Source organism: Hemiscyllium ocellatum, chromosome 33, assembly GCF_020745735.1.
Source record: "Hemiscyllium ocellatum isolate sHemOce1 chromosome 33, sHemOce1.pat.X.cur, whole genome shotgun sequence".
Lineage (NCBI taxonomy): Eukaryota > Metazoa > Chordata > Chondrichthyes > Orectolobiformes > Hemiscylliidae > Hemiscyllium > Hemiscyllium ocellatum.
Genome location: NC_083433.1, coordinates 6,154,442 through 6,167,534, shown reverse-complemented (window position 1 = coordinate 6,167,534; position 13,093 = coordinate 6,154,442). Strand labels below are relative to the sequence as shown.

Here is a 13,093-nt window from a genome sequence, read left to right as displayed (position 1 = left end):
ACTCCCGGCACCTTCCGCTGCAACCGCAGGAAATGTAAAACTTGCGCCCACACCTCCTCCCTCACTTCCCTCCAAGGCCCCAAGGGATCCTCCCATATCCGCCACAAGTTCACCTGTACCTCCACACACATCATCTATTGCATCCGCTGCACCCGATGTGGCCTCCTCTACATTGGGGAGACGGGCCGCTTACTTGCGGAACGCTTCAGAGAACACCTCAGGGACGCCCGGACCAACCAACCCAACCATCCCGTGGCTCAACACTTTAACTCTCCCTCCCACTCCACCGAGGACATGCAGGTCCTTGGACTCCTCCACCGGCAAAACATAACAACACGACGGTTGGAGGAAGAACGCCTCATCTTCCGCCTGGGAACCCTCCAACCACAAGGGATGAACTCAGATTTCTCCAGTTTCCTCATTTCCCCTCCCCCCACCTTGTCTCAGTCGGTTCCCTCAACTCAGCACCGCCCTCCTAACCTGCAATCCTCTTCCTGACCTCTCCGCCCCCACCCCACTCCGGCCTATCACCCTCACCTTGACCTCCTTATCACATCTCCATCGCCCCTCCCCCAAGTCCCTTCTCCGTACCTTTTATCTTAACCTGCCTGGCACCCTCTCCCCATTCCTGATGAAGGGCTTATGCCCAAAACGTCGAATTTCCTATTCCTTGGATGCTGCCTAACCTGCTGTGCTTTAACTAGCAACACATTTTCAACTGTGATCTCCAGCATCTGCAGACCTTATCTTTTTACCCATTCCAACCACAGGGTCAGGCATACCTGGCCTGGGGATAATCAGTAATAAGGAAGGGGAACAGAACTAGGCCATTCGGCCTCTCAATGCTGGGACATATTCACACTGGGAGTCACTCAGGCTGATCTTTGAATGATACTGCTGGATGAAATTGAATGTGCTGTAGTTCAGTGATACCTTTTGTTCCAGGAAAGAAACAGACCCTGACCTTTCACTAATGTCTGCTCCCCCCAAAGAATTCAAGTAAGTGGACTTTTTTTCCTCTATTCTCAATGGCTCTGACTAATATCTTAACCCTGCTCCACCTCCCAAAGCTTCAGCCCCATGGTTACCCGCTCTGTACCACCCCTTGCTCACTTGGGTTCTTTTAAATATGTAAGTTAACACTTTTGACATGGTGACAAAGTGAATTAATAATCCAGAAGCTAATATCCTGGGGTTGTGGGTTCAGATATCACCATGGCAGCTGGGAGAACCTAAATGTAATGCATCTGGAAGTGCTTCATTGATACTGCCAGACCTGCTGAGTTTCTCCAGCGATCTCTGTTTTTGAGATAGGAATGGGACTAACTGGAAGGATCTTTGATTGGACTTGCGTGGACTTGATGAGTTGATGGTGTACTGACGTGGACCTGGACTGTCTCTGTGAAGCAGTTTTCACTCATGTTCTGTTCTGTTCACCAGACCCGTCCCTCTGAGCGAATATGAGATTTACTTTCAGAGAAAGCACGCCGACGCTGATTTTGGGTTTGCCGAGGAATACCAGGTAAGGCAAGGGTGGATCACAGGACAGGTCAATTACTTTTAAATTGAAATGTTTAACTATGGCATGAGAAGAAAGTGGCTGTTCTCAAAGTAGGAGCAAATTACTGCCGATGCTGGACTCTGTACGGAAAACAAAAAGTGCTGGAGATCATGGGAAGTCAGGCCTCGTCAATGGAGAGAGAGCAGGTTCTGATGAAGAGTCACTTAGACTTAAAATGTTAGCTTGCTGTCTCCATGGATGCTGTCTGACCCACTGTGAGCTCCAGCATCTGTTGTTTTCAGGCTGTTCCCAGTGTGAGTGTTCCCAGTGTTCCAGTGTGTTCCCCAGTGTGAGTGTTCCCAGTGTTCCAGTGTGTTCCCCAGTGTAAGCATTCCCAGTGTGTGTTCCCCAGTGTGAGTGTTCCCAGTGTTCCAGTGTGTTCCCCAGTGTAAGCATTCCCAGTGTGTGTTCCCCGGTGTGAGTGTTCCCAGTGTGAGTGTTCCCCAGTGTTCTGGTGTGTTCCCCAGTGTGAGTGTTCCCCAGTGTGAGTGTTCCCCAGTGTAAGTGTTCCCAGTGTGTGTGTTCCCAGTGTTCCAGTGTATTCCCCAGTGTAAGTGTTCCCAGTGTGTGTGTTCCCAGTGTTCCAGTGTATTCCCCAGTGTGAGTGTTCCCAGTATGAGTGTTCCCCAGTGTTCCAGTGTGTTCTCCAGTGTGAGTGTTCCCAGTGTGAATGTTCCCCAGTGTGAGTATTCCCCAGTGTGAGTGTTCCCAGTGTGAGTGTTCCCCAGTGTTCCAGTGTGTTCCCCAGTGTGAGTGTTCCCAGTATGAGTGTTCCCCAGTGTTCCAGTGTGTTCTCCAGTGTGAGTGTTCCCAGTGTGAATGTTCCCCAGTGTGAGTATTCCCCAGTGTGAGTGTTCCCCAGTGTGAGTGTTCCCAGTGTGTGTTCCCAGTGTTCCAGTGTGTTCACCAGTGTGAGTGTTCCCAGTATGAGTGTTCCCAGTATGAGTGTTCCCCAGTGTGAGTGTTCCCCGGTGTGAGTATTCCCCAGTGTGAGTGTTCCCAGTGTGAGTGTTCTCCAGTTTTCCAGTGTGTTCCCCAGTATGAGTGTTCCCCAGTGTGAGTGTTCCCAGTGTGTGTTCCCAGTGTTCCAGTGTGTTCACCAGTGTGAGTGTTCCCAGTGTGAGTGTTCTCCAGTTTTCCAGTGTGTTCCCCAGTATGAGTGTTCCCCAGTGTGAGTGTTCCCCAGTGTGAGTGTTCCAGTGTGTTCACCAGTGTGAGTGTTCCCAGTATGAGTATTCCCAGTATGAGTGTTCCCCAGTGTGAGTGTTCCAGTGTGTGTGTTCCCCAGTGTGTGTGTTCCCAGTGTGAGTGTTCCCCAGTGTTCCAGTGTGTTCCCCCGTGTGAGTGTTCCCAGTGTGAGTGTTCCCCAGTTCTCCAGTGAGTTCCCCAGTGTGAGTGTTCCCCAGTGTGAGTGTTCCCAGTGTGTGTTCCCAGTGTTCCAGTGTGTTCACCAGTGTGAGTGTTCCCAGTATGAGTGTTCCCCAGTGTGAGTGTTCCCAGTGTTCCAGTGTGTTCCCCAGTGTGAGTGTTCCCAGTGTGTGTTCCCCAGTGTTCCAGTGTGTTCCCCAGTGTGAGTGTTCCCAGTGTGTGTGTTCCCAGTGTTCCAGTGTGTTCCCCAGTGTGAGTGTTCCCCAGTGTTGGTGTTCCCCAGTGTGTGTGTGTTCCCCAGTGTGTGTTCCCAGTGTTCCAGTGTGTTCTCCAGTGTGAGTGTTCCCAGTATGAGTGTTCCCCAGTGTTCCAGTGTGTTCCCCAATGTTCCAGTGTGTTCCCCAGTGTGTGTGTTCCCCAGTGTGTGTGTTCCCCAGTGTGTGTGTTCCCCAGTATGTGTGCTCCCCAGTGTTCTCAGTGTGTGTTCCCCGATGTGTGTGTTCCCGGTGTGTGTGTGTTCCCCAGTGTGCCCAGTGTGTATGTTCTCAATGTGTGTGTTCCCATGTATGTTCCAAATGTATGTGTCCTGTGTATGTGTTCCCAGTGTGCGTGTTCCCAGTGTGAATGTTCCCCAGTGTTCCAGTGTGTTCCCCAGTGTGTGTGTTCCCCAGTGTTCCAGTATGTTCCCCAGTGTGTGTGCTCCCAGTATGAGTGTTCCCCAGTGTGAGTGTTCCCAGAGTTCCAGGGTGAGTGTTCCCCAGTGTGTGTGTTCCCCAGTGTGTGTTCCCAGTGTTCCAGTGTGTTCCCCAGTGTGTGTGTTTCCAGTGTGTTCCCCAGTGTGTGTGCTCCCCAGTGTGTGTGTTCCCCAGTGTGAGTGTTCCCAGAGTTCCAGGGTGAGTGTTCCCCAGTGTATGTGTTCCCCAGTGTGTGTTCCCAGTGTTCCAGTGTGTTCCCCAGTGTGTGTGTTCCCCAGTGTGTGTTCCCAGTGTTCCAGTGTGTTCCCCAGTGTGTGTGTTTCCAGTGTGTTCCCCAGTGTGTGTGCTCCCCAGTGTGTGTGTTCTCAGTGTGTGTGTTCTCAGTGTGTGTGCTCTCAGTGTGTGTGCTCCCCAGTGTTCTCAGTGTGTGTGCTCTCAGTGTGTGTGCTCCCCAGTGTTCCCAGTGTGTGTGTTCTCAGTGTGTGTGTGTTCTCAGTGTGTGGGCTCTCAGTGTGTGTGCTCCCCAGTGTTCCCAGTGTGTGTGCTCTCAGTGTGTGTGCTCTCAGTGTGTGTGCTCCCCAGTGTTCCCCAGTGTGTGTGTTCTCAGTGTGTGTGCTCCCCAGTGTTCCCAGTGTGTGTGTTCTCAGTGTGTGTGTTCCCCAGTGTGCTCAATGTGTATGTTCTCAATGTGTGTGTTCCCATGTGTGTTCCAAGTGTATGCATTCTGTGTGTGTGTTTCCAGTGTGTGTGTGAGTGTGTGTGTAGGTTTGGTCTCCAAATTTGAGGAAGGACATCCTGGCTATTGAGGGAGTGTGTTCCCCAGCGTGTGTGTTCCCCAGTGTGTGTTCCCAGTGTTCCAGTGTGTTTCCCAGTGTGTGTGTTCCCCAGTGTGTGTGTTCCCCAGTGTACTCAGTGTGTGTGTTCTCCAGTGTGTGTATTCTCAGTGTGTGTGTTCTCAGTGTGTGTGCTCCCCAGTGTTCCCAGTGTGTGTTCCTCAATGTGTGTGTTCTCAGTGTGTGTGCTCCCCAGTGTTCCCAGTGTGTGTTCCTCAATGTGTGTGTTCTCAGTGTGTGTGCTCCCCAGTGTTCCCAGTGTGTGTTCCTCAATGTGTGTGTTCTCAGTGTGTGTGCTCCCCAGTGTTCCCAGTGTGTGTTCCTCAATGTGTGTGCTCTCAGTGTGTGTGCTCCCCAGTGTTCCCAGTGTGTGTATTCTCAGTGTGTGTGCTCTCAGTGTGTGTGCTCCCCAGTGTTCTCAGTGTGTGTGTTCTCAGTGTGTGTGTGCTCCCCAGTGTTCCCCAGTTTGTGTGTTCCCAGTGTGTGTGCTCCCCAGTGTTCTCAGTGTGTGTGCTCTCAGTGTGTGTGCTCACCAATGTTCTCAGTGTGTGTTCCCCAATGTGTGTGTTCCCAGTGTGTGTTCCCCAATGTGTGCTCCCCAGTGTTCTCAGTATGTGTTCCCCAGTGTGTGTGTTCCCAGTGTGTGTGTTCCCAGTGTGCCCAGTGTGTATGTTCTCAATGTGTGTGTTGCCCAGTGTGTATGTTCTCAATGTATGTGTTCCCATGTGTGTTCCAAGTGTATGCGTTCTGTGTGTGTGTTCCCAGTGTGTGTGTGTGTGCAGATTTGGTCTCCAGATTTGAGGAAGGATATCCTGGCTATTGAGGGAGTATAGCATAGGTTCACAAGGTCAATTCCCAGAATGGTGGGACTATCATATGTTGAAAGATTGGAGCCACTGGGCTTGTATACACTTGAGTTTAGAAGGATGAGAGGGGATCTGATTGAGACGTATGAGATTATTAAAGGATTGGACATTCTGGAGGCAGGAAGCATGCTTCCTCTGATGGCTGAGTCCAGAACCAGAGGACACAGTTTAAAAATTAGGGGGAGGCCCTTTGGAATAGAGTTGAGGAGAAACTTCTTCACCCAGAGAGTGGTGGATATATGGAATACTCTGCCCCAGAAGGCAGTGGAGGCCAAGTCTTTGGATGCTTTCAAGAAAGAGATGGATAGAGCTCTTAAAGATAGTGGAATCAAGAGTTATGTGGATAAGGCAGGAACAGGATACTGATTATGGATGATCAGCCACGATCATAATGAATGGTCGTGCTGGCTCAAAGGACCTAATGGCCTACTCCTACCCCTAATTGTCTATCCCCCAGTGTGTGTGTGTTCCCAATCTTCCAGTACATTCCCAACATTGGCGTGTTTGCTCGATCATGCAGATTGATTGCTGGAGACTGAGGACACAGTAAGGGAGGGGTTGATTTTGAGTAAAATCGCAGGCAGTGCAGAATGTGGATTCTTTAGCCCGGAGTCTAACTGATGGTGCCTCTCATTCACAAACGACAGAGTCTGAGCACCGTGGGCATCAATCAGCCACTGGAAGCTGCCCTGCTTGAGGACAACAAAGGAAAGAATCGATACACTAACGTCCTGCCATGTAAGTAAACAAACTGCCCAAAGACAGAAACCAGAACCAAAAATACTCGAAATGCCCAGGAGGGCAGGCAGCATCTGTGTGGAGATACACAGATGCGCTCACTCACAGAGACAGACGCACACAGATGCACATACAAACACATGTTATAGATTAGGCCAGACCACTCAAAATATTCTTAAGCAGGCATAACTTTGCAATTTGTTTCATTACCTGGAGTAAGTTAGCGGGGGTGATGACCAGGTTTCAAAATTGGCAAAAATTTATTCACAGAATTACAAATGAAACACAAAGAACAGAATAAAGAAACCCTACAGAACTCCGTCTATCCAAACTAGACTTAGTTATGCTGTTCCGAAAATAGGCAAAAGTGAGGACTGCAGGAGCTGGAAACCCTATTCTGGATTAGAGTGGTGCTGGAAAAGCGCAGCAGGTCAGGCAGCATCCGAGGGGCAGGAAAATCGACGTTACGGGCAAAAGCACTTTGTCAGGATGTTCAGAATATACACAACAGTCCCAATAAGCAAACCCCCTTTAAAATAAAACACTAAAAATGGAACAAATCCTAACAGGTTGAAGTTAGAAAGGCAGAACAACGGAGAGTTTAGCAACCTCTTTCTCCACAGCTCACTGTTGGATTCCTAATTAGTTTTGGGCTGAACTGCTCAGCTCGAGAGCTGACCACTCCCCTTTCATTATACAGGTCACTTCCAAAACGTGACCACTTTGGCCTGAAATCTCATCTGTTTACATATAAACAAAAGGGCCTCTCAATCCCCTTTAATCTTGGTACCAAACCAGTCTAATCAGCACTGGGAGACCCCGCGGAAGGAAACCAAGGACACGGTATCCTTGAGAAAAGGAACAGCTTTGAGAAACAACGGGACCAGCTTTGCCACACACAGACACACTATGACATATACACACACAGAAATACACACAATTAACACTCCAAGGTTGTTGACCTTTGGAAACAGTAGCGGATCATTCAGTGGATGCAAATGTTCCAAAAGATCGGGAAGTCCCTGTGATGATACAGACAAAATAAGCCCAGATTGTTTACAGGGATTGGCGGAGAGGGTGGATTTCAGCTACGTGGTTAGGTTGGAGACTATGGGGTTGTTCTTGTTGTGTTGCTGGTATCGATTTAACAATCAATCACTTCTCGGCGTTTCTTTCAGATTGCAAAACACTCTGGCAGCTGCAAAACAAGCATCGCAAATGCTGAAGAAACTCAGCAGTTCTGGTAGCATCTTTGGAGAGAGAGTAAACCGCAGTTAACACTGAATTCTGTATGAGCCTTCTTCAAAAATGGTTCAGAACATGTGACTGGAGACCAGACTGGAAGCATACAGAACACTACAGGCCCTCGCTGTTGTGCCAGCCATTTATCCTACTTTTAAGATCAGATTCCCTGCAGAAACAGGCCCTTCAGCCTAACAAGTCCACACCAACCCTCCAAAGAGTAACCCACCCAGACCCATTCCCCTACTCATGCACCTATGGGCAGTTTAGTATGACCAATTCACCAGACCTGCACATCTGTGGAGTGTGGGAGGAAACCCACACAGACACAGAAAGAATGTGCAAACTCCACCCAGACAGTCGCCCGAGGCTGGAATCGAACCTGGGACCCTGGTGCTGTGAGGGTGCAGTGCTAACCACTGAGCCATCGTGCCCTTCATTGTACTATCTTCTATGTGCCTATCCAAAAATTGCTTAAATGTCCCTAAAGTCTCTGACTCTACCACCCACTATTGGCAGTACCTTCCACGCACCCACCACTCCCTGAGTAAAGAACCTACCCCTGACATCTCCCCTAAACGTTCCCCCAATTACTGTAAAGTTGTGCCCCTCATGATAGCCATTTCCGCTCTGGGAAAAAGTCTCTGTCAATCCACTCTATCTATGCCTCTCATCATCTCTCAGTGGGAGGCACGGTGGCACAGTGATCAGCACTGCTGCCTCACAACGCCAGAGACCTGGGTTCAATTCCCACCTCAGGCGACTTTCTGAGTGGAGTTTGCACATTCTCCCTGTGTGTGCGTGGGTTTCCTCCCACAATCCAAAAATGTGCAGGTTAGGTGAATTGGCTAGGCTAAATTGCCCATAGTGTTAGGTGAAGGGGTAAACATAGGGAAATGAGTCTGGGTGGGTCGTGCTTCGGCGGGTCGGTGTGGACATGTTGGGCCGAAGGGCCTGTTTCCACACTGTAAGTAATTTAATCTAATCTTGTACACCTCTGTCAAGTCACCTCTCATCCTTCTTCACTCCAATGAAAAAGCCCTAGGTCCTTCAACCTTTCTTCATAAGGTATTAGCTCTGTTTCTCTCTCCACGGATGCTGCCAGACCTGCTGAGTCTTTCCAGCAATTTCTGATTTTGTTTGAGATTTATGAATTTAAGATTAAGTAATTGTGGCATAGGATGAGGCCATTCAACCCATCATACAGGGACAGTGGCGTCATAGGAATAGAATCCCAGGCTCATGTTCTGGGAGTATGGGTGCGAATGCCATTACATATTTTAATGCAGTAAAAATCTGTAATTAAAAGGCAATGCAATGATGATCGTGTGACCATTGTTGATAGTTGGAAAAACCCATCAGGTTCACTAACTTCCTTTAGGAAGGAAATCTGCTGCCTTTAGCTGTCTGACCTACATGTGACCCCAGACCTGCAACAATGGGGGTTGACTCTTAACTGCCCTCGGGGCAATAAATCTTGGTCCAGTGATGTTCCCATCCTGTAAATGAATAAAGAAAAAATTTCCAGCATTTTGCTTTTAGTTGAGAGCAGTAGAGTAATTGTGATCCTTGTCTGTTGCCTGCACAGTCCCAGTCAGAGTGGACCCTCTGCAGAACTATTGCCTTATAGCACTTGAAGTCCTTAAAGATAAAGTCTCTAAAAGCAAAGGCACATAAACAACTGTTCTCATTGCAGTAAAGGAGATTCAATAGAGATTTTGATTACTGAGCAGACAAAGGGGAGGTGTTCACATTGGCTGACAGTTTAAAGACTGGGGGATACAGATTAAAGGCTTTGACCAAGAGTTATGACGGAGAACATTTGGAAGAACACTTTTACGTAGCGAAAAGGTGAACTGACTCTCTGGAAATGGAGACAACTGATTGCTTCAAAGGATAGGTAACTTGAATGAAGTGAAGGCGCAGGGAGATTGGGATTAACTGGCCAGTTGTCCAGACACTGACATGGATTACCTTTCCTGTTTATTCTTTCGTGGGATGTGGGCATCACTGGCAAACACAACATTTCTTACCCATCCCTAATTGCTGAAATAACTGCACAGAGGCTGGTATCCTGTCACCAAGTCACCCTTATTTACTTGAGCACAGTGCATTGGCTGTGACCAGCCAGCTCAGAGTGAGTCCCTGAACTGAGGAGATTCTCATCCCCTGTTTATATATATATTTTTTTCCTTTTTTTTCTCTTCCACACTACCGCCTAACTGCGGTAGTGCTTATTTTCCCCAGCACCCATGGTGATCCCCTGTTTATATTGGTCAGCCAGGACTTTCCTGATTGGCCCACATTAACAACCCCAGTCAAGGATCTCTCAGTCAATTATGTCAACCTGGTTCCAATCGGTATATCCCTCTTGCACTCTGAAGTTTCCTCGACACTACACAAGGGGGACAACAAGCGTTCAGATGGTTCTGAGGTACGTTTTGCTGCTGCCCCATTTGCAAGGTAACAGCACTTCAGGTGCTCCACATATTTGTTCAGCACTGTCTCACCTACCCAATTTTGTAAGTCACGAGATCTGACCTCATATCAACCTCGTCTTTTACCCATACAGGGCCATTCCTAAGTTCCGGCACCAAACTTCATGCCCCGAATTAAATTGTCTCTCTCGCTTAGTGGGGGCATGTGACCAGCATTGCCATTGCTGCTGCCCTTGGGATCATGATATTCCTGAACCAATTCCAACAACTTTTGAAAGGTTTTAGTGGCTGATGCCTCTGGGAACGTCAAGCCCCTTATAACCGAAAACGCTGCAGATCCACAAGCAGTCAGAAGGATTACTCATTGCTTTTCACCTGCCCCAATGCCATTTGCCCAGAAAGAAAATACATTCTTTCCACAGACTGGGCCCAACATTTGCCAGCAAAGTCAAATGAGTTAATCTTCTCAAATAAAGGCATGATGCCGGCAACTCCAAGGTAACAGTTGTAACCGAATGTCCTTCGGGCACATACGGTTTTCTCCCATTGCCACTGAAATAATGACACCGAGGCCAGTACCCCGTCACCCTTGATTTACTTGGGCACAGGACAGTCAGTCCTCTGATGAGGAGATTCTAAACCCTCTGTTAATATTGGGCAGCTAGGGCTTTCCTGAATGGTCCAGGTTAACAACCCTACACACTGTCAACAAGTCAACAAGGTCAATCTAGTTCCAATCACCACAATTGCCCTGAAACTACGTGGCTTGCTGGGTCCATTTCAGAAGGTCAATCACATCACTGTGGGTCTGGAGGAGCGTCTAGGCCAGACCAAGTAAGGATGGCAGATTTCCTTCCCTTCAAGATATTATTGAATCAGCTGGGTTTTTATAACAATCGAAGATAGTTCCATCAAAATACTGAATCCAGCTTCACATTCCAGATTTATTCATTGAATTTAAATTCCATCTTGGTGGGATTTGAACCCATGACTTCAGAGTCTGGGTCTACTAGGAGAAAGCAAGGACTGCAGGTGCTGGAGATCAGAGTCGAAAGTGTGGTGCTGGAAAAGCACAGCAGGTCAGGCAGCATCTGTGGAGTAGGAGAGTCGATACTTCAAGCATGAGCTCTTCATCAGGAATATTCCTGACGATTCTCCTGCTCCTCGGATGCTGCCTGACCAGCTGTGCTTTTCCAGCACCACATGTTTCGACTCAACTGGATTATTAGCCCAGTGGTATTGCCCCAATGTCACCCTCTGTTGTCTTACAGACAGTCTTTGTGGGCGGCACGGTGGCACAGTGGTTAGCACTGCTGCCTCACAGCGCCTGAAGACCCGGGTTCAATTCCCGACTCAGGCGACTGACTGTGTGGAGTTTGCACGTTCTCCCCGTGTCTGCGTGGGTTTCCTCCGGGTGCTCCGGTTTCCTCCCACAGTCCAAAGATGTGCGGGTCAGGTGAATTGGCCATGCTAAATTGCCCGTAGTGTTAGGTAAGGGGTAATGTAGGGGTATGGGTGGGTTTCGCTTCGGCGGGTCGGTGTGGACTTGTTGGGCCGAAGGGCCTGTTTCCACACTGTAAGTCTAATCTAATCTAATCTAATCTTACTTTCTCAGAGGGGAGTTTCTGCTTCCTATCACAATACTCATTTGGTTCATTAACAATGGTTTCTCCCTCTCAACACTTTCAGATGATGCATCCCGGGTTAAACTCATAGCTCAGCCAGACAGTGACATTTTGGATTACATCAATGCCAATTACATGCCGGTAAGTCTTACATGAAACTGGTTCAGAAGAGTTTTACCGGGATGATGCTGGGTATGGAAAGTTTGAGTTGGAAAGAAAAGCTGGGGCTGGAGCATAGGAGGTCAAGAGGCGACATTACAGAAGTTTATAAAATAATGAGGGGTATAAGTAGCGTTAGTGATAGGTGTCTTTTCTCTAACATGGCAGATTTCAAGACCGGGGTCACACTTTTAAGATGAGAGGAGAAAGATTTTAAAAAAGACATGAGGGGTCAAATCTTTTACACAGAGAGTGGTTCATGTGTGGACTGAACTTTCAGACAATGTGGTGGATGTGGATGCGGTTATAATATTTGAAAGACATTTGGATAAGTAAATGAATAGGAAAGATTTGGAGGGACATCAGCCAAGTGCTGGGAGGTGGGACTAGTTTAGTTTGGGATTATGGTTGGCAGGGACTGGTTGGATTGAAGGGTCTGTTTCCGTGCTGTATGACTCTTATGATGCTATGTGAAAGAATGAGAAAGGCTTTTATCAGGGTCTGTATCTATAATGCTGGCAAAGCTGATGCCTAACACTCACATCAGGAAGTTGTGAGAGATTGTAAAAGGCTTGTTGCTGAAGCTAATGGAGAGCAGAAAGAGTGACGCTATCAAATCTCTCACCACGCCTCACTTTGAGAGTTTATCTAAACAATTAGCCCCCATCATTGGGATGGGTGAACTAACTTTATCAGAATCCCACCACCACTCCTTGCTGTTTAATGGCTTCACCGTCTGCAGATCGCTCACCACCTACATCCTGGGGATCAACATCAGCCGCCAACCTAATGTCACAGCTCACATCAATATGGTGGCCATGAATGCAGGTGAAAACATGGGATTTTGGAGTTACCCTAACCCCCTCCAGGTTGTCCCAAAGATTTTGTCCTCTATCAATAGCACTGAAGTCAACATTTCCGAAAAGGTAATCCCAGTTCCAGTGAGACAGAAAGTGAATTTTAGGGACTATTATTTGCCTCCTTGTATGGATTCCTCATTTTGCTCAGCCACCCGACCTGGAATGCATTCTGTTAATGTTTCCACCCCTCAGGTAGTGCCTGATATTTGTTGGCCTTACATAGAACATAGTATGTAGAATGTAGAATGTAGAATGTAGAACGTAGAACGTAGAACGTAGAACATAGAACATAGAACATAGAACATAGGACATAGGACATAGGACATAGGACATAGGACATAGAACGTAGAACGTAGAAGGTAGAACGTAGAACATAGAATAGAAAGTACAGCACAGAACAGACCCTTAGGCCCACGATGTTGTGCCGAGATTTAATCCTAATGTAAAATATAGTAACTTAACCTATGCACCTCTCAACTCACTGCTATCCATGTGCACGTCCAGTAATCGCTTAAATGTCCCCAATGACTCTGCTTCCACCACCACAGCTGGAACGCATTCCATACATTTACAACTCGCTGTGTAATGACCCTACCTCTGATGTCTGCTTTATACCTTCCTCCTAATATCTTCAAACTATGACTTCTCATACCAGTCAATCCTGTCCTGGGGAAAAGTCTCTGGCTATTGACTCTACCGATTCCTCTC

General features: G+C 47.9%; 1 protein-coding gene across 1 annotated transcript in view; it reads left to right on the top strand.

Moving 5' to 3' along the window:
• The window catches only part of LOC132831420 (receptor-type tyrosine-protein phosphatase H-like), a 107,152-nt gene that overhangs the window by 78,294 nt on the left and 15,765 nt on the right, over nucleotides 1–13,093 (top strand). Inside the window, exons 14-17 of the mRNA XM_060849561.1 lie at nucleotides 946–999; nucleotides 1,441–1,522; nucleotides 5,971–6,061; nucleotides 11,431–11,507. Of these exons, the coding sequence (XP_060705544.1) occupies nucleotides 946–999; nucleotides 1,441–1,522; nucleotides 5,971–6,061; nucleotides 11,431–11,507 (304 nt within the window). The remainder of the gene's footprint in view (nucleotides 1–945; nucleotides 1,000–1,440; nucleotides 1,523–5,970; nucleotides 6,062–11,430; nucleotides 11,508–13,093) is intronic.